This window comes from Haliaeetus leucocephalus, unplaced genomic scaffold, assembly GCF_000737465.1.
Source record: "Haliaeetus leucocephalus isolate CR32 unplaced genomic scaffold, Haliaeetus_leucocephalus-4.0 Scaffold687, whole genome shotgun sequence".
Lineage (NCBI taxonomy): Eukaryota > Metazoa > Chordata > Aves > Accipitriformes > Accipitridae > Haliaeetus > Haliaeetus leucocephalus.
The window spans coordinates 752202-774274 of record NW_010973123.1 but is presented as its reverse complement, the minus strand read 5'-3'; the positions used below and the strand labels follow the sequence as shown (position 1 = coordinate 774274).

General features: G+C 38.9%; 1 protein-coding gene across 1 annotated transcript; it reads right to left on the bottom strand.

The window, feature by feature from the left end:
* Positions 1 to 2205: 2205 nt before the first annotated feature.
* On the bottom strand, positions 2206 to 21762 carry SFT2D1 (SFT2 domain containing 1). The gene is made up of 8 exons (XM_010579890.1): positions 21640 to 21762; positions 15527 to 15613; positions 12834 to 12916; positions 9811 to 9892; positions 7365 to 7400; positions 6530 to 6588; positions 5116 to 5145; positions 2206 to 2817 (listed from the first exon to the last, which is right to left on the bottom strand). Exons 1-8 carry the CDS (start codon positions 21700 to 21702, stop codon positions 2778 to 2780), a joined length of 480 nt encoding a protein of 159 aa, XP_010578192.1. The 5' UTR covers positions 21703 to 21762; the 3' UTR covers positions 2206 to 2777.
* Between the last annotated feature and the right edge of the window lie 311 nt (positions 21763 to 22073).

Sequence of the window (22073 nt, the reverse complement as noted above, 5' to 3'; positions counted from 1 at the left end):
CCCCAGGGCAGGCAGGCTCTGAACTCCTCCCAAAGCCCTCAAGCGTCCAAGAGCGAAAGGGCTGGCTTTTGGTGTCCCGTTAAACCAGCGCCCTCACGCCAGTCTTCGAAACACGAAGGGTAGTTGGAGCTGCTCGGCTCCTGGACGTACCGGGAGTAAGGGCAGGCAGAGCCGACACGAGTGCCGTCAGCCACGCCGAGACCTAGAGCAGACTCGCACCTACGTGAAATTCCAAAATGCACCAGCCACGCCGAGGACGAGAGCAGCCTGGCTTGGTAACGAAGGGCCCAGGCCAGAGATCCTTCTTCCTAGCCTCAACGCCTTCTGAGCAATGTGCTTTGCCTCAATCACAACGCTCCTGGTTGTTTGGTTTGGGTTTTTTTGAGGAGGAGGAAAGCAGTAATTTCCTCAAGTACCCTGAACACTAACGGAGGTTTAGAGAGGTTTCATGGGGTAGTCATAAGTAAGCATGTATTTCCTATGAGTCCAAGATTACTACCACTCCAAAATTTTGTCTAAAAAGTCATGGCATGTAACTGCTATAAATTTTCCTTCAAAGTACTCCTTTAATTAGGGTACCAGAATTTTATCAAAAGATGGGTAGGATATAAACAATCCACATGCACAGAGATCGCCACATTTATGGTTTCACACTGTCATAAAAGGATATCGTACAATGAGGTTGCATCAACTGTGAACTTTTGGAATATTCATACACAGCAAACAAAGATAGGATGCGAAGGACCAAAAGATACTGATGAAAGAAGGCAGTGTGTGCTCTGTATGCAGAGAAAGAAAGTGAATCCTTAAATGTTCAGAAAAGAAAAACAAACAAGAAAGCACATGATGTAACAGACCTAAGTGTATATAAAAGCATACCAGTACACGGAACTTTTGGACCTCAGTTCTCAAACCTGTTCTGTTGATCTAATACTAAGTGCTAACTCATAAGTGTTAACTTTGTTATTTACCATAGCACATAAAAAAAATTTTAAAAACCCAGTGGAATAACTAATACCATTCTAATTAAAGATGACAGCAATGGTGATGGTGTACTGGAACTAGTGGCTGATGGGCAAAGCCAATTCTGGAGCAAACAACTGCCCAGTCCTGAAGCACCAACTGGCAGGATGGGATGTCCCCGGTGCCAGTTACGGTCAGTGCCCCAACAGGAAAGAGCCACTGGGGAAGGGGCAGTGACAGTCATTTCCAGGATGACATCCATCACTACCTACACACACACTAGTTCATCCTCAATGCAAACTAAAAACTAAAAGAAACTAGAAATTCACTCAAGGGTCCACCAGCACACCAGGTCTGATGGGCAGAGCTGGAGAGGCTGTCACGACACCAAGCAGTACTAACGAGTCCAAAAGCCCGCTGCTGCAGGGTCAGGACTACCTGGTCCCCCATCACCTGCAGGAATGATGTCTAGCTGGCAATTTATTGTTACTAATCGGTTAACAGGGGTGGCTTGGTTGGCAGTTTAGCTGCAAAACCATGCAGTCATCCTTTATCCAGCTTCCCCCAAAGATGTTGCTCTTTTGTGCAACACACACTGAGATTTAACAGAAATGTACTGCAATTCGTCTCTTCAGCCTGAACCCCAAATACTACAAGACAGGGGGTTTTCCCCTTCCTGACACTGCAGCTCACATCTTTTCAAATCCATTCCCTCTTCTTCTATTTGTGGATCAGTGGGGGAAAAAAATAATCCAAAACAACTGGGGTTTAGAACACAGCTAATCAAGCATGTGCCTGCTAAAAGAACCTCCTGTAACACAGTATCACCCATCAAACATTAAGGATTTAACTTTGTTCCTTAATAACTGAGTAACTCTTAGTTGCAAAAAACTAGAAACGGGAACATCTTATTTGAAGCTAGGCAAAGTATTAGACTTCAATTTGTTATCAGTTTAAGTCAGAATGACCAGTTTGTCTGAATACTAACACAAAGAAGCTTTAAAGTCACTTCTCCAAATCTAATAACCAAATTTGGATATAGTCATATACATATCCCATTTTTAATATATTTTCATATTTATTCAAGTGTAATGATGAAATTTTCAGCCCTGTATAGCAGATTCCTAAATAAAAAGTAGTTTAGGCACCTTTAAAACTAATTTATTTCACAAATCTCATTTATACATTAGCCATAAGTTCTTTTAGTAAAAAGTATTTAAGTAGGAAAGAAAAAAAAAATCATTTAAAATATAGCTTTTTAATAAAATCCAACAAGCTTTAAAAAGACCTTTCACAGATTCTCATTAAGCTTTTTCCATAAGGCACATGTATAGGCATTTCAAAGGAGTAGTTAATTATAACTTACCAAATCTTTACAACGTTTATAAAACTCTGTCTTTGGAAATGCATACAGTAAATAATATACAAACATAAATGGCACATTGCGCACTTTAGACAGAACTGTAAATGAAATCTTTATGCATACTACCCAGACCTTAGTGGCCTGCCTCCACTGGGGAATAAACTGCGCTACTGGATGCAATGTAGTTTTAAGACTACTCTGCACAAAGTATTTAAATGTACTTTTTTGTTAAAAAAAGCCTAAAGGTTCCAGGGTAAACAGAAAGAGTTCACCCAATTTATTTTAAAAATTGTTTCTAGTACAGATTATTTAATCCCCCAAATGCAAGAGGCAAGGAAAATACTAAACTGTTACTGGGTATTTCATGAGTGGAAAAGTATAGTTTTCCGAGCAAAATTCACTGAGGAATAAAAGTTGGCTTTTAAAGCATACAGTGGTTCCTGGTTTTAATTTACCCTAGACAGGACGAGAAGCATTTAATCACAGCGTCCCTTTAAAAAGAAAAGAAAAAAAAAGAATCAATTAAGGTATTTGTTATTTTCTTTACATACACACCAACCATTATGTATTTAAAATTAAAAATACTACATAAAGACAAAAATCAATAGTTTATCAAATGGCATCTTAACAGCCATCGTTATGTTGAGTACACCTACAGCACCAGCTAAAGCAAAGGCTCAAGCCCATTCTGAAGCTCAGGTCTGCCCATATTGTCCAAGTCTTCCACACTGTTTATACTCAAGCACATGCTAAAATGCAGACATAGTGCTAAAAATTGTTCTGCAGCACACTTGGTGGCTTAGCAAAGGTCAAAGCCTTATTTCGCAAAGGCTGGCCAGCAAGGTCAGGGCTGAGGAGCATGCCAAATCCAGACAATCAGCAAAGCACAGGTGCTTTTGGGTCCAAGACACATTAGAGTTAGACCATCATGTCACCCGAAAAAAACGCCCAGGCTGAAGGGTTTAAAGTGCATGCACTAACAGTGCAGGATAAAGGGTTCGCTCAGCCTTAACGTTTGAAAGATCTGAAGGGGTCTGTTTCTTTAACTGACAATAAACAAACTGTTTCCTGACTATTCTACTTACATCACTCACTTCAGTCTTCTTTATTTTTCATTTTCTCAAAAATGTAACAACTTATTAAAGAAGTGGAATTTGTATGCTGTTGTTAGTCAATTTGAAAAAATGAAGAAGAATACTATCATGACTCTTTAAGGTCATTGTATGTATGGGGTTTTTTGTTGTTTGGGGTTTTTTTGTTGTTATTGTTGCATAGGTTTGGGGTGGGGTTTTTGCCATGCCAGCAGGACAGCCACCATTATTTAAAAAAAACAAAACCCAACCCCACAAACAAGTAAATTGTTGTTAAGAGTAAACCATTAAGAGAGTGAAATCAAGTAATGACAATATTGTTGAAATCAAGACAAATGCATACTTTAAACAAGTTACATAATCCTGTTCTCTGGCACTTAACATGGTTTAGCTCACTATTTCCCTAAGAAAGGCAGCCTGTACAAGAAATTTATGATAGCATTCCACATAAACAAATAATAATCCCTAAAGTAATCACTGTATTACTAAAAGCAGCCTGTGTAAAATTCAGTTCTTTGGCTCATACGATCTAATAAACAAATGAAAACAAAGAAATTAAGTGATGCATATAATCTAATGTTTTTCTGACCAGAACTTGGAAGTACTGTTGGTAGGGAAGAAAAGACCAGTGACTAGCAGGTCAACTTGTTTTCTGTGCATAGCAGAACATTTTAAAAATAAAAAAAGAGAGGAGGGGAAGAAAAAAAAAAATGACCCTACTGAGACTGCCACATGGCCACAAGAACTATAAGAATTCAGAATACTACTTTTTTGACTGGGTTAGCTTGAGATATCAAAAATAGTAAGATGACAATTTGAAGCCTGAGTTCAGTTAAAGTGTTTAATCCATTGTAATTATCAACTACTATCTTTAAAAAATATATACATACATGGCTTAATCCTCCCTACATCAAATCCGAAGCTTTGAAAAAAATAAAAATCCATAGTACAGATCTTTCAGCAAAGTTACAGAAACACTACAGAAGATATCAGATGAAAGCGATAGACAATACTTTGTATTCATTCCCCCCCCATACTTTCACTACAGAAAACCTCATTAAGTAATATACAGACATGGAAACACTTCATTTTTTTGAAAAACACACTGCTGAAAGACCAATCTGCATTTTACATGAAACATTACAGAAAAAATAGATTTTTCTGTTTGTTTACTTGCATGTGGTTTCACTATGCGTTTGGCTAGCTTTCGTTCCCTTTTTGTACACACAAGAGCGCAAAGAAAGAGAGAAGCTTGCCAAAACGAAAAATTAACATGAAGCACTGCCTTTGCCTCTCCTAGAAATGATGGAGGAATTCAGAAGTAGACTTAGCAGCTGAAACTATGCTTGTTTCTTTGCTTTTAACTAAAACCTCAGATCCGTAAGTTATTTTTTATGTAAGTACTGGAAAAGTCACTATTGCATCAATGCATTTTTAAATCACTAGAGAATTTAAACAAAAATTCAATTTATTTTCAGAAATGAAAACCAGAATGAAATTTAACAAAGTGAATTACTATGCACTTTACTTGTATTTAAAGCTTATCTTAAGCATTACTGTGAGTTCAGCTATGTCATTTTCTAAAAATTAAAAGGGAGAAGGATATGTTTTCACATACTGAATTTAAGGACTTTTCCCCCCTCCCTAGCATAAAGATAACTGACTTTTGTTAAGATGGAAGTAATTATGCAGACTCACCTTGCAAAAGGAATATATGAGAGACTATACCTGAAAAAGAGAGGAAAAGAGTATATTCAACAGAGTGTTCGCGTCTCTTCTAGAACCCAATTATTTCCCTTCAGTCCAGCATTAATAAAAGCAACCTGTTGTAACAAAACTTTTAAGATTACCTGCTCAATTCAATGCTTACCTGAGAAAAGAAGACATGCTTGGACAAGAACTAAACATACTGCCAAGAATTTCCTGGTTTATTTTTTCTTTTTTTTTTTTTAAAATATCATTCATAACTTCTGTTGCACATAAACTTAAAAAAGCAGATTTACTATCACCAGTTTCAAAAGGAATGGAGATTTCTGGGAAAACTGTATTCTTCCAAGATGATATAGACAACTTTTTCCAGTTTAAAAGACAATATACATTACTATGCAAATACACATCTAATATTATTTATGTAACTCTAAATACAGATATATGCTGTAGTAGGAATAATATGCCACAATTGTGACACTCAAACAGCTGATAATTCTATTATCCTCTGAAACTTGCTTCTCACAAGCCTCCAGGCTATGTTTTGTTCTCTTGCCCAGCCTGATCAAGCTCTAGGACACTTAACAAATGTGAAGCTGTCTGCTATAAACATGTAGAACACAGGTTGAGTTAGCAATGTTCCCTCTGTCTAGTACCAAGCATTTACCTGGACCCAGCACGATGCCCAACAGTCCCTATCCTGAACAAATGGTTATTTGTCCTCAGATCCAAGTTCAGTAAAGACTGTGTGTATTCAGGGCAAGTTCAAACAAGAATTGTGGTCACCTTGGATCAGCTAGGAGTTAGTACCTGGGACAAGGAAACTAAGTATGTTCAGTTGTATCTCCATGGAGAAAACAGTAACTTCCAAAACTTCTGCCAGGCTGCAAGTAACTCATCTAACTGTGCTCCCACATTCCCAAACATAGCCCTTGAGCACATCTGGATGGTCATCATAGTACCTGCTGCACTAAATTTACCCCTCTCACATCCAGCCACTCTTTACCCAGTGCTGCTGAATATTCTTGGGGCAGGACACACCCTATGAAAATGTTATTTAGTTTCTTCAACTTCAAAAATGAAAATTTAGTTAGAACTCAAAACCAGGGCATATGAATATACAGTTACTTTCACAACAAAGAAAAGGCATGAGAATTTTTTTGCATATAGATTCCTTTCATAATGCCTCAAATAAGTTCACATATTGCAGAATATACTTAAAATTACCATTTTTGCAAGACGATTGCATATAGATTTTGCTGAAGTTACACAACCTAGCTTACAGAAACAGATTGAGGCTAGCATTTGGGCACACTTACGTTATGTGAAGCATATATATATATAGGTTTATAATCATGTGGGTGTAGGGGTAAGGAGAAGTTAAAATGAACTTTAAGAACCTTACCAGGTCATTGCCAAGAACTGCAATATGCAGAATAACAACGCCAACCCTTTTTTGTTCCACTAAGTACAAACAAAGAAAATATTGCAAGTTAGTTCACTTTGCACCAGTCTACACTGCAAACAATTGCAACAGCCTGCTCAAACAAAAATTTAGTTAACTGACGATGCCTAAATTTCCTTGTCTTAACTTAATTTGCTACTCCTTTCCACTCTAACAACTTTCCATTCATTTTATCTGTCACTTGTCACTCCATTAGCATCCTGCTAAGGAAACCTTCTCTAGCTTTAAAAACACTTAACAGCATCAATGCTAACACTTTCACTTTCGTTCATGATACTGTACTTCTGCAAATATAGAAGTTCACTTCAGCTACATATTTACTTCTACAGAACACAACTACAGCCAGTTTTTCAATTGAGATGTCTGAAGGTACTTGCTCTGTCTCTCTTCCTTTGTCTTAATCAGTTTAGTATTCTGTACCTGTGGTCTCTAAACATCACTACATATTCTCTGACATAAGTACACATCACTAAGATGAAAGTTTATTTTAACTTACTTTTCTTAGTTCTTAGTCCAGAGGCCTGCAGACTGAACCTGATGCTCTAGATTTTGTATTCTCATCTACATCACACACAGGTGGAAGAATGCATTTGCTTTGTAGCCAGCAGGCTCATCACTCCACCTAAGCTCAACTGCAGTTGAAAACACAAATACCACACACACAAGCTCATCTTTCCTCTACAATTGAACTGTATGTTAAAGCTGTAATTAATAAACAATTAATAAACTAACCAAGCTCAATTGCTCTTTAGAGGAACAAAGTATTCTCACTTACCCAGAATACAGCACACAGAGTCAATACTAGGAAAAGCTGGGGAGAGATGAAAGGGGAGACAAAAATAGGAAAGAATGAATACTCAAATACACAACAAAGCAAATACAGCAACTCTTTTCATGTTTTCAATGTGTAATCAGCATTTTCAGAATTGACTTAGGAAACAAGCAGGGCCAAAGGCTGTCACATAGTGACTATATGCTGAACTCCAGGTAAAGTGGTGTTTTCCAAAGCACAGTGGGATGTGCTCCATGGCCAGAAGGGCTGAGACAAGCCTTAGAAGAAAGAGGAGGCAGGAACTAACTTCAGGAACCATGATGAGTATAACCAGGTCTGTGTAGTCGTACGTGTCACGTCTATTAAGAGATGGGCTTAGATGATAAAGCTTGCTTGAAAGCAACCAAGTAGTCTGGGAATTGCTGTTCTATTATTTCAGTACATAGTATAATTTTGGATCTAGTATTCATAACATCAACATCTGACAAGAAAGGTACATGCATCACCATGAAAATCCAATTATTAAAAACACTCCTTCACAATTACGGTATTTGGCAAACACAGGCTCTGCTTCTTCTGCCAGTGTTTTTTCATCTTCCCACAGTAATGAAGAGCCCACTAGGGAGCAGTTGCTTCATACACAGTGAAAAAGCTCACATGAAGATTTATTCAAGCTACTTAGACACCTTTGATGGAACATTACAATGATAAGGTTTCCTATGCCAAATTAATCACACCATTTGTGCAAGCAACACTTTGAACTTTTCCACTAAATCTTACCTGGCTCCCTCCATTTGTCATTACACTTCGTAGAAAATGGAATTAAACTAAAATGATTTTCACTGAAAAAAAATTGTTGGTGTTTTATTGAAAGAAATAAAAGTAACAGACTCTCTTGAAATTCTCCAAACATATTTGTGACTCCTGGGTTGCCTACACTTCTAGCTTTGTGTTAGGATAGGGAAGAAAACAGTCAAATACATAAAAAGTTTTCTAAACTTCAGAAGTTTACCACTTCTTCTCTGTATTACTGAAATTTTCCATCCTAACAGTCTTAGCTCTCATCCAATGTTCCTATTTCCTATTAGATGACACCTTTCATTCTGTTTTTTCCTAACCTTGTTGGTAGCTTCTCTGCACAGGTAGGTAGGTAGGTCTGTGATGTTTTTTCTACTCTCTATTCTCCTTCCTTTTCCGACATGTCTTGTTTCCATAGCCGTGAAAGTAAGTTGGGGTGGTTTTTTTTGTCACCATGTCTGAGCACAGTGGATGATAGGATAACAGAGCAAATAATTTTTGTGCCGGCTGTTTTAGTGTCTGGCTTAGGCCCTCAGCTTGACCAAAAAAAGCCCACAGCTGTAAAGTGCTGGAGAATTCATGCTCAGCAAACAGAGACTCTAGAGAATTGGAGATAAACTTGGACATTTTTACTGAAGACCTATGAAACATAGCTTCCCTAGGAGTTGTAACCTGGTATGATTTGAAAGAGATGGCAAAAAGTCACCTCTTTAACAAAGCTCAGAGTCCAAGTAAGGATCAAGTCACTGCTCCAAAAGATGTGGGCAAACGTGAGATTCTCAAATGAGATTACAACTTTTTTTTTTTTTTTTCATCTGGGTGTGCGAGAGAAAGAATAGACAACCCATATGACAGCCATCCAGAAAGAATTCATGATGGGTTTCTTATCCACATCAGCTGTAACCAACTAGAAAAGAAAGCTATATGATGGGGAGAATAGGACAGCCACTACATTTAAAAAATAAAAGTTGAAACAAATCAGGAGGAACAAGAGAGAAAATAATGACAAAACAGAGAAGCAGCAAGGGCAGAAACTTGTTTTTAACTACTTAATACAGAGTTTTTGGATAGGAATTCTGAGATAGGGGACAGGGCTGTTTTTTCTATACTTCTGGAAGAAGAAATGATGGTCATGGAAGTAAAGGAGCCAAGGACATCACAATGGAGGTATGTGAAGCTGAACATGCGGCTTCCTGGACTGGGGAGAGAAACTAATTTTCTCCATTGCTTTGAAAGTGATGAACCACTAAGCTATACAAACAGAACTGCAGCCAACAAACAACTGTCAGGCTAGACTTGGTGACCACTGACTTTTTACAGTAGCTGAAGTGTCTCTTTTTAGCCTGGTTCTTGAAGAAATTGTTTTAGAAAACAAATCAAAAATAATCAACCTAATATTAGCATTTAGTAAGAAATATTTAGTAGAGAACATTTTACTCCAAATGATTAAAAAAAATCGTAAGCAACAAAAACACAAGCTCATAGGAGTTAGATAATCTTTATGATACACAGAGCTAATCAGCTTGACTATTATTACTCAGTACAAAGAAGAGTTGGACTACGAAATAACCTCCCTTAGTAAAGCCTCAGATTCAGCTTTGAGGCTAAGGGAAAACTTTTTAGCAAAAGGAAGTAAAGACAGTATATTTACCAGCATCACAACTGTAGCTATTAATCTTTTTGGCTCAAACATTGCTTTCAGTTGCTTCAGTGGCCCCATCAGGAAACATGTACTAATAAGAGAGAAAAAACAAAACAAGTGTTAAACCACTTTCAAGTAAATCTTTGCAAAAGACAACAGGTAATTAGTTTTCCAACAGTTAGATGAGTACAAAGGCTTTAAAAAAGGCATTTCAGTGTTTAGCAACAGAGACCCACCAGAATGAAAGGTGAACGCTCCATGAATTTAGACCCAGAAACAGCTTACGTATTGTCACCCTTGGTCATGAAATTCTTTCTAAAACATTACCACTTATAGCAGAGGGTTGTCAAGTTGAAGTCTAGTGAATTTCATGTTGAGGCTTTTCTAAGAACTGACTTGCAAAAAGAATTCAAAGAATACAAACACCAAAATTCTGTACAAAATTTCTGTTTAACAATAAACTTCTTACCCAGGCAGTATGCAAGTTGCTACAATCAGTATTACAGGGAAGCTCTAACTCTGCCCAAACTCAGAAAGCAAAAAAAGAAGGAAAAACTTCAGTAGTTTGTATTAAATCCTCCTGCTTTCTTCTACTCTGTAGTCTCGAAGGGAGAATTAAAACAATCAGCAATGCTGTGCTGTACCTGTTCTTGCAAAGAAATGAGATGTGAACCAAGAATTCACAACTGTAGGAGTAATTATCTGGCTTCAAATATTCTGAGACAAGTCTCTTCCTTCCCTGTCATTGAAGCCATTCTGCTTTGTAGAAAACATTTAGTGAGAGAGTGAGAATGCCTGTAACCTTGTGGTGGTCTGAATGCTTTACTACAGAGTAGGAAACCTAGTTTAACTCCTTTTCTAGTTAATATTTCTCTGTATGAAATGGTCAATAGCAGGGAAGAGTTTGGTAGAGCTCCCCCTTGAAACCAGTCATAAGCCTGGTGAAGCACGCATCTTCTAAGACAGAAGAAATATGGGAATCCATGTCCCAAAGCAGTAAACTAAATCCATGATCTCCCACACCCAGATGTTCCCCTACCAGCAACTTTGTGTACATAGCTCCTTCTTTTCACTTGGTTTTTCTTCTTCAAGTTGTGTAGACAGACCTCAAAAGTCCATATTAAATGGAAAAAAAAGTTTTCTCAATTCAAAAGACAAAAATGTTTTAAATTCACTGCAATCCAAACTAACTTTTTCTTAGTATTTTTTAATCTTGGCTGCTGCACCATAAAATTAAATTAAGGAAAAAAGAGACCTGAAGAACTAGAATAAAAAATTAGTTAGCTAGTGGAAGGACAGGGATGATGAAAATACAGTGGTAAAAATGAGGGAGGTTCAGGCCACGTAAAACAGGCAGAAAAAACATAGAAAGCAAAATGCATTGATGCTAGCCTGATTAGCATTGAAGGACAGACAATACAAGAGCTTCTCCAGAGATGTGAGGGAATCCATAGGGAGCAGAAAGGCTGGAAAAAACCTAGAGGTCCTCCACTGACACAGGATAGTTCTTATATACAACACATTCTGTAGAAGATACACCCATCATCCCAGAGAAAAATCAAGTAAGTATCATTGTTTTCATGTTTGTGGCTAGAAAATCATAGTAAAAAAACAGGCTAGACAGGACTATTTAGTAAGAGTGGTAACTGCAGTTGATTTAAATACAGACTTGCAAGCAAGCCTGAAAAAGTTTAAATCTCTTTGTCAAGTTGGGACTTCATTGTCATTTCCTACGGGTCTTAGAACACAGTTGCCTGTTGTTTCTGTCCAAAAGGACTACTGAAGGGGAAGGGGGCCTCTTCTCTTTTTAGTTGGAGTCCAGACTGAAGTTTTTCAGAATTCTCCTAAAAGAAATACCAGTCTGTAAAAGCTTTCCTCTTAGTTCACTGACAATTAGACTTGATTAGTACCAAGTTTCTAAAATGCTAATTTAATGTGAAGCAGTGAAAACACACCCAAAATACTGGGTAAAAGAACCAACCAGCCAAACAAAAACCCCCAAAACCAACAACAAAAAATAAGGAATAAGGGAGAAAAAGGGAAATACTCAGTTTTGCCTACCTCCAGTACTAACTTGTTGTCTTGTTTTAGTACAAGATGGAATAGTTATACAAATGAGACTCAATTCCAGTATAAACACTTTTGTCCCCTAACAGATTTGTTGACGAAAAGCAGCACACCATCACATTTCTCAAATGTTAATGTCACATTGCCCGAGTTTTAACAGATTAACAATGCCTTGACTCAAGAGTTAAGTGACTTGACTAAAGTCAGAGTCCGTGGAAGTCAAGACCAGACTCCACTAGTACTGAGTCTCATGACCACACTTCAACTATGCTAAGATAGTAAGAGAAGGAGGAAAAACAGAAACTGAAAATACTTTATGGACATGAAGCTGTTTCTTACATGTCTTTCAAACAGTGAAAAAAGAGCTTTAGATCCTAGGAGGTCCCTTCTGCAAATCTTTTAAGACTATGGGGAATACTGCGAAGAACCATGCACAGAGTTTAAAAATACACTGTGAACAATTTTTAGATTCTGCCTGGCCTTACAGTCAAAATGAGGATTTCCTGAACCTCTCCTTTTTCAGACAGTTTTCCTAGAAATAGGATGATCTCTCTGTTAAAAGCAAGAAGCTCCTTCCAATAACAATGCATCCACACAGTGGGCAGACTACCAGTTTGCCCCTGAAGCTGAGGTACCTCTGTACCAGGCAGAAGGACTTAGCTGTAAAAAGTACAAAACATTCAGCCAGTAATTTGTTATTCATACTTCAGATAGCAGTTGTGATGTGTCTACAAAACAATCACGTAAGGCATCACAAAGGCGGAATAACAAGTCAATAATAGATATTCACTAATTATTAACCTTAAAACTGTAAGACAAACAAGATTTTATGTTATTAACATTTCAACACAAAAACAATGTTGTTTATACACAACATAAATAGACAGCATTTTAGAGTAAAAGCAAATGTAAATGTAAATGAAAAGGAGGGTACTTTTCTAATAACAATAATTAAGAAATCGTACCTGGCTAATGCAGCAATATTCCCCAGGGTGTAAAACAGTGCAAAAAGTTTGATCCCCTTTGGGAGCCATAGCAATGCCGTTCCCTATAAAAGAGGTTATTTGTATGTTTTTAATTAACTACTTCAATTTATTTAGATTTTATAATCTATAAATCTATTTTCAGTCTATGAAGAGTATCATAGCAGAGTATACAGTTCTCAGATTTGTAGTAGTCAATGTTCAGCATACTTCTGTTGCCACCTACTGGCAAAATAATGTACTGATTGACTATATTTTGCAATATTTTTACAACTAGACAATGTTTATTTATATTGTTTATTTGTACTGTTTATATTCTATTTATGACACTTTCAGTTTTGTGACAAAACCCTACTACACACTGTACACCTCTGCACACAAAGGAAAAAGTGCCATAAAGCCACACTAATATCTACCATCTCCTTTTTCCTCTAATGAACCATCTGGTCTTGCAGTCTCGATACACCCTGAGACTGAATAGAAATATTTTAGAACTCTTACTTTCAGACATCTCTTATTTCCACTAAACACAAGAAAATCCAAAGCCTTCTGCTGATCACAGTTCCTATGATGATCAGGAAGAAATAGAGCCTAAACTAGAAGCAAAATATGTTTTTTTAGTTTGGTTTTTTAACTTTTTTTTTTAAGCTGGAGGGGGGCCCCTATGCCCTGCCAAAAAAAAAAAAAAAAAAAAAAAGGCAACTATATTCCATGCAATTGCAATTTCAGTGGGCATCTGTGCTGTCAGTTTGCAGAGACCATAGCACAAGCAACCATTGAAAGCTGCAAGAGAAGAGTGTAAAGGAAAGCCTATGGTCACTTCGCAAAGACTGGATTAAAGAAAAAACACCACCTGCAATTTTGGCTAGCCAAGAACACAATAACTCTACCAAAAGATCTGTAACCTGAAGCAGAAGGTGGTGGAGTTGCCAGCTCTCAGCATCATGTGGCCAAGCTTAGCTAGGGAGCTGCCTCCAAACTCTCCAACATACAAGGTCCACAAAAATACTAGCAAACTTTTGACTCTTATCTATCAAGCTCAAGATAACTCAAGGAAACTTTAGGAAACCAAGATCCTAAAGCCTTTTATCTGTTGTTTCATAGTTTCACATCATGTGATATAGAAGAGGCACAAAGATTAAACACCGAAAAAATACGAGCAAAATGAGTGATTTTAACCTGTCCAGAAATAGGTGTTAAAGCACAAACACAGTATGTACTAAAATCTGTGATTATGCTGGTTAAATATTACCTGCAAAAATAAGGGGGGGGGCAGTCAACCAAATAATGCTTAAGCAACCCTAAAAAAGGGATATTCCAACCCAATTCTGAGTTCCCTTCATAGAACTTGCCCCTTCTCCAACACAAGCATCTGGCCAGAGTTTGTGTCACTGTACTTGGCATAAATATCAATATGAAGAATACTACTCTCCAGTTCCTTTATTGAGCTGATTACCACTTAAATAAGACCCCTCACAGGTAAGACCAGCAATTGTTCTGGTTTACCTCTGGGTCTCTTAACAAACCGCAAGTTTTGATAAAGAATCAGAAACTTCCATGTGCAGGAGAATCCAGCAAGGAGCCATCGCTGAGTGCCTCAAACAATCAACAGGTTGTTCCTCATTACATTAATGACAGGAATTAATGGCAAACCCAGAAACTAATGCACACAGGACAAGTTTCTCCATCCTACTGCCAGAATGTATTATGAGTCAAGACAATCTGCCTGATAGTCTCCACAAAAACTGCAAGTGTCATCTACACACGTTAGCCAAAGGCTGCTGACTAGCTTGCATCAGAAGTCATGCTCTGTGAAGAGCCAACATCCTACTTCATCATGGAAAAACAAACAAAAAACCCCAGACAGACAGACAAAACCAACAGTCTGGATACTTCCCTATTGTTATTTCACCTGCTTCTGGGACTTTGCATACAGATGAAGAACTGCTTTGTACTGCAAGTTACCTGTGTCAGATTTTGATAGACCAAATCCATTAATAGATCTCAACTTTTAACTGCAGGCTTGAGCCTCCTGCCAACACCTCAAGTTCAAGAATGAACAAATGATTTGCTGGCTGTAAGATCAACAGGAGTGCAGCAGGCTTTTAAAGTGTCAACATGCTACCACAGTCATCACCTATTGATTTGTGAGTGTGACAGGTTACACTTGTGGTTTCTTCAGCCTTTAAAAACCTTTCAAGCTTCCCCCTCCTTTCCCCCTCTTATTGGAGAGAATAAAAATAAGATGGGTACACAGTGAACAACAGCAAAATTTCTTTCCTAGTACACCAGTCACAAATCTAAATAAAAAATATAGCATATTTTGTCAGTGTTCAAACCTTTTAGAAAGAAATTTTATTAGGCTACAATAAAAATGCTCTTTGCTGTGAATGGAAGAAAGATGGTCAAAAATCATAATTTACAGAACAACAGCCCCTACACGCTAATTAAATATTTAATGTCCAGTTAGATTTATGGATACCAAATTTAGGATACAGGTTAAAGCAAACACAGAATTACATATAAAGTATGAATATGAACAAGGTTTGGCTTATTTTGCTGTGCATTTGTGGATGCGGGCTATATTCAGCATTGTTGCCTGTTTCAAAAAAAAAAAAAAAAAAAAAAAGGCAGAGCTAGCTAAATAAGCCAAAAACCAACCAAACTTTACTTACAAGAATAGAACACACAACGCCAGCAACAAAACATATGGCAAACCATCTGACGCGAGTACCAAAGCTGAGTGTTGATGCATCGAGGACCTTAATAGGAGGAGAGGGGGAAAAAAAAAAAAGATATTACAAACCCAGTTTTGAACAATCTAAAGGACATTTTTTTCTTTACTATTGCAGTCTTTAATTTCAGACAAAATAATTTTTTAGCCAGGAACAATTATTTCACCTTGCTTAACAGCTGCTTGCATATTAATTGCTTCAGTTTAAGAAATTATATTAGCAACCTGGTAACGTATTTCCAGAACAAACAAACAAGACAAAACTTCTGAAGGTATATCCTGGCACTCAAGCAATCCTGCTCCACTTTCAAACAGACTTTCTTTTCACCATACAATTACAATTGAAAATTCTCACAATTGCACCAAAGCAGAAGGCTGAATGGACCTTCTAGCAATTTGCAGATCAACATACCTATTTGTGCAGCACTGCGCGTTCCTATAGACGTTACTACCTTTTCCTGTTACTAGACAGAATCCATTGTACATATTAGTACAAGTATCCACTGCAGGCATTACGATTCCACTTCAGTTACAATTCCTTAGAGGGGGAAGGTGCAGGCAGATTACCAGAGCTTGACTCGTCCGACAGCTAACTTGCTGAAAGGCATCATTTTACTTCCTGCGTCTCCTGTGTGACTCCAGAACCTGCAAGACCCCCTCAATGAGCTGAGCTAGCTGACACAGCTCACCAAGCGGGAACAGAACCAGTGTTCCTCCTGCTCTGATGACTTAGTCCTGTGCTGGATTAATGAGCCAAACCAGCTCAGCAAGATGTCAGCAAAGCGGCAGGGCTGATCTAAGGAAAGAGGCCCAGCCACATAGCTGGCAGAAGAACAGCCCCTTTCAGCAGAAGTGACTTGTTAGATACGCTCACCTCGCCTTCTCCACCCGTGCTGTAAGAACAATGTATTTCAGCTTACTCCAGGCCACTAAAATTAAAGATACTTCTATTCTAAACGGTCTATTAAGTGAAGTGTTGCTTCAGCTTATGTCAGATGACTATAAAAAGCTAACTTTCCTATTTATTTAGATGACACAAGTAAACTTGTCCTCTTGCTATCTAGTCTACGGATATTTTCAATCAAGTATTATTAACCAAATACACAAGTTAGGGCTTCCTCGACCAATGAGTTTGATGTTTCTCCTACTCTCTTGAGAAATTTCTCTTTCAGGTAGTGGTAAGCGAATGAATGAAATCTGGTTACTGCTTAGAATGATTTCACATCTGTACAAATGAAGAAACCATATCTAGTTTAATAAAAAAAGGGCCACATACAAGAACACATTTATGCACTGTGATGAATCAGCATCTGAATATCTGTTAACAAGGAATAGCTTGGACTACTTATAAAAAAATTACCTTATTTAATCAAATTAAATACTTTGAATATTTACTTAAGAAGGGGCATCGGAATACTAAAAATTATCTTTTACACTTGCATACTGTCTGAGCAGACACAAAGTTGGGATACAGTATTGTTCTGAATTTTCTTTCCCCTTCTCTCTGTTCAGCAGTTAAGACAGAACTTCCCAAAGGTTAGAAGACAGCTTACCTTGTTGGGTCGAACTCCTTATCCTTATGTTCGCATTGAAGAAATAGACAAAAACAGTAACTGAAAGATGGTTTAGTATTTGAAAGCATATTTGATAATCATATTCCTGAATGCGTATATATGTAAGAAGTCCAGGAAGAGCTGGTAGGACATAACTGAAGATGCCCATTTGAATCGTGCTTTTAGTTACACCTATTCATGCAACTAATCGCATGTACACACACAAAAAAAAAAAAAAAGAGAGAAAAAAAAAACAGAAGAGAGTAAAAACCCTTTCCACCTCTGCTCAGAAATGAAGTGCGGATGGGCCAATACTATCAGTACACCCAAGACACACATTTCAGATTGCCTAGAAAACAGGGAAAGGATGAAGGTAAATAATTTCTTCAGGTGTATCAGGCACATTGCTGCCACTTAACTGCTATTCTACCTCTAGTCTTAATATCTGGCGGTGTTCCTGAAACAACAGGAAATTTCATTTTTCACAAAAATTTGAAAATAGCTTTATCTTCATTTAAATCCCGGACAGTTATTAGGTGGAAAAAATACCAACACCATAAATAAGTGAAACAGACAGAGGCTTGGAACAAAAAATGCCACAAGATTTAAAATACAATTTTAAAACTAGTTTAATACATCTTATGGATTTAATTTTTAAAAACTTAGATTGACAATATGTGCACATGAACTGCAGGAAGATAAGCTGTAGCATGAGGGCTGCCAGAGCACCACAACATAGCATTCTCTGTAATAATAAAACTAAATAAATTAATTGGCATTAAAATGAAGGCTGATCCTCCAACCATTCCTGATGCCATCACTATCTATATTATCAAGCTGAACCTAGTTAATGCAATGTTTGAAATCCTGAAACTGAGGATATATCTGGTAATGCATTTTCTTAGTCCCCGATACCTAATACTTTTTAAGTTTCATGGAAGCAATGGAACTGGTTACCTTTCCGAGATGTCTGTTTCACCCCTGTAGTGAAGCACCTTGCTGCAGAAGTTGAGTAACAGGTACACAGTTCAACTACTTAAACCACAGACTTCAGCTTGTGCTAAAATGCCAGGCTGCAATCTATAAAAGTTGAGGACCTGACACAGTGCCTGCATATTCTGCTGTATGTGCTGCAGGAGCAGTAATTTCTAAAGAGGGGCTGTGAGACACCCTGAAGTAACAGCTTAGTTTCTTACACCTACACTCAGAGGCTATGAGCCAGAACCCTAAGAAGAAGTCATTAAATCTAAGCTGCCTAAGCAACAAAAGCAGGAAACAACGTAAGGGTGATTAGGACTTTTTTTTATTGTCCGACATTAGCCATACAGCTAATCCTAGAGTTCAGATAAAAAGAGCTGTTGACATTGCACTCTATGACATTTGCATTAGCAGAAGCTTTTACTTAGAAGACTGAAAAAATTGCATGCAAATTCCACATCTGGGGAAAGATTCATATGGAGAACTGTGCAGCGGTGGCAGCAAGGGAGTTCCTGTAAAACATACCCTTCTTGCTATACTGCCTACCAGCTTGTTTCTAAGCAATAGAAAGAAAACAGAAACAGAAACCAACAAATAGCTATAGAAAACTAAGGGTTTCTAAGCTTTAATGCCAAACTCCTGGGCAAAAAAAGAAATATTTTTATTCACAGGATATTACAAGAAAATATTACATCAAAGAAATGACGAAAACATCCAGAAATCAAGAGGAAACCCTAAGTGGAAACTGGAATCCGGAAGGCAGACTTCCTGAAACATAAGGAACAGTCTTGCAATGGTCTAATACACAAGTTGCAAGCAACAGATAACGCTGTCTACTGAATAGCTTGCTACGGACACCCAGTAAGTCATATGAATGATAATCTGCAAGGCTACCTTTGATCAAAAATATTTCTTGTGGTTTTGAACATCTACCTAGGCTCCCCCCATACGTTAATTATCTTCTAATAGTTTTCCATGTAGGCAAACAAAAATAAAAATAGAAGCACTTTCTTTTACAGATTTTAAGAAAGATTCTAGAAGTTAACCATTGCATCTTTTCTTGATAGTAAATTTAAGAATATGCAAGTAATGGAGAAAACTCAATTTCAAAGAAATGTCGAGTATATTTACAGAATTGAGCTCCTAAGCAATATATCAAACACCATATGTCAATCGACAACTATCACGAAACGACAGCCAGATAATAAGCTGACGTGTCAGACTGATTATATATTAGTTTTGATGTTGATAAAACTAAATAGCATAATGCTGCCCTGACAACATCGTTACACTGGTATACTTAAAATTTATTATTGATTTTTTTGGTAACAAATTCCTTTAATGCTTTTTTTCAATATATATTTAGAACTAATTGAACTATAGTTGAACTAATTACAGCAAGAAGTGACGGCCATCTGAAGAGTTTAGAAAGTACAGAAAGACTTCATTGAATCATCACACAATTGTCTTACTATATACTTTTCTTCTACCTTACTTAACAGGAATTACTGTTGACTTCATGGTAATGTTTCTGCAAAAATCAAGGAGCAGAATATAGAGACCTCTATGAACACGAACCGTATGATGGCTATTACACAACTATCAGCTATTTCAAAGAGAGGGCAATTGTTTTTAACCAAGCACATGACTCAGTTCCAGAAAGGTCATTTAAAACAGTTGAAGATTTTACACACAAAATGCACAACCTTCTATTTTCTTTCACAACCTTACCTCTTAAAAAATGTTCTTCTCTGCATGGGTGCACATACTTTTTTGCTCTATTGCACACACTTTAAAAATAGTCAACACCATCCAGCTGCAAAGCTATAGCTTTAGTGAATCTCACCTATGAATTTCCTCACTAAAAAGAGGCTTGATTTCCAGTGTTCTAGAAGTACATTGCTACTTTGAGAGAAGCCTACAGCAGAGACATTGCCTGACCTAAACACTTGAGTTTTTCTTCATTGGGTATTTATTTACTTTAAAGAAGATCTTTCTGGTTCATCTTCTCAGCATGAAGCTCCTTTGCACTATGCCAAAGACATATTTATGTTTTCTTCTACCATGTACAGGATAGGCTTTAAATATGGGCAGACTTTTCCTATTTAAAGTCTTCTCCGGCTATAACAACATCTTTACATGCAACAGTCAATCATATATAGCTTAGTTACTGACGTTTAACAAATAACACATTTGTAGCTCAGTTCTCTCCTTCTCAGGATATACACCTCAAACATAAAAGCATGAAATACTTAAGCATTTATCTATTGATTGCTGCCTTAAAACAATCATCACAGTGTCAAGTAAAGAACTCTGTGTCACTGTCATGTGTCTCATGTGAAACATGCCTGGGGGTGGCAGATTAATTAATTCTCTTGGAACAGAACTAAGATTAACAGAAATGTAAGTATTTCTTTGATAATCTTGAAATAAAATCAGAAGGCAAAGCATCCCTCCCAAATGCTGGCAGCCAGTTCTGGTGTGAAAGGGCTACACTGCTTCCAGAATCAGTCCGGTGTGGATACAATTTAGCCGCTTTACTGTGGCAGAGGCCCAAGTTCATAAACCTTTAAGACCAGCAGCAGCTCTGTGGAAAGACAAGTGAAGCGTATCAGCAGTAAGCTGCTGGAACTAACATTATGCCACAGACACCAACCATACTGAGGCTGGGCTGGTTCCCCAAGGTTTATTAGTTGCAGCTCAGATCTGGGCTGCTTTACGTTCCAGACTCCCCCACCACGCTCCAGCATCCTGTAGCACACAGTATCAAGACATTCCATGATGTGGGGCACTTTGACCTGCAGTCACGCCAATTAAAAGGGAGCTGATGGTATAAATGGTTCTTTAGAAGTACGCTCAGGTTTGCTGCAACCTAGAAGTTAAGTCTTATTAATGTATGGCGTTCAAATGCAGTAGCAAAACCCAAAACTGATGATGAGGAAGACAGTGAGGAGGAAACAGAAAAATTAAATTGTACTTGAGGAGTATGGGGCAAAAAAGGAACTTCAGCACAATATACACAAAACGATCTCTGTCTAGAGAAAGACCTTCTTTGCTTTTGCAAATTCAAGGGCATAAGGAAACGGAGAAGCAATTTAGATGTTTAACTTATCACCAAGTACCAGGGCCACGCAGGAGGAAGAGTCCGCGCAGGACCAGGAGACCCTGCTAACCCGAAGCGGGACGCGGAAAACAAAACCAAGGGACCCCAAACCACCGACACACCGAAGAGCTGCTCCGCGCACCGACAATTCGCCAAAACTCTCACTCCCGGGCAGGGCCTGCTGCCCACAAACCTCCTCCTCCTCCGGCGCAGGCAGCAAACTCTCCTCTCTCCTCCGCCTCCCCGTCCCTCCCGCTTACCGGCCCGGGCGGGGGGACACGGCGGGGAGGGAGCGGGGGGAACGCGGCGGCGCCTGAGGCCGCGGACACCGGTGCGGGCCTGTGGCGAGGAGCCTTCGGCCCCCAGCAAGCCGCCGGTGCGGGGAGGGGGAAGGAAGAAGGGGTCCCGGCCGGGCGGTACCTGCGCCGTCAGTCCCTGCTCCTCGTCGTCCTGCCCGGTCAGCACCCGCCGCAGCTTCTCCATGCCCTCGCTGGGGCTGGGCCGGGCCGGGCCGGGCCGCACCGCGCCGCACCGGACGGGAAGGGACGGTCCCACCGGAAGCGACGCGCACGGCGGGGCGGTCCCGCGCCTGCGCACTGGGGCGGTGCGGCCCCCTGCGGCGGGGGAGCGGGGCTCTCCCGGTGGGCCTCGGCGCTGGCGGCCGCTGCGGGAATCGGCTTATCTCGATCAGGACGGAGGCGATTTGCGCGAGCTCGGCAGCGGTGAATTCGCCGTTAAATAAAGCCTTTCGCGGAGGTACGGGCTGGCAGCGCCGCGATGGCCCGCGGCCCTGCCGGAGCCGCCGTTCGGGCGCGATGGCGCCGCAGAGAGAAGGGGCCTGGGGCAGCGGGCAG

What these genes read in the sequence shown, in the direction of transcription:
- SFT2D1 (XM_010579890.1), bottom strand. Translation starts at nt 21,702, where the DNA reads ATGGAGAAGCTGCGGCGGGTGCTGACCGGGCAGGACGACGAGGAGCAG. An exon ending in CTCTGTGTGCTGTATTCTGG is followed by an intron (nt 6,589 to 7,364) that starts GTAAGTGAGAAT and finishes GTTTGTACTTAG; the next exon opens with TGGAACAAAAAAGGGTTGGC. An exon ending in TCATATATTCCTTTTGCAAG is followed by an intron (nt 2,818 to 5,115) that starts GTGAGTCTGCAT and finishes TTCTTTTTAAAG; the next exon opens with GGACGCTGTGATTAAATGCT.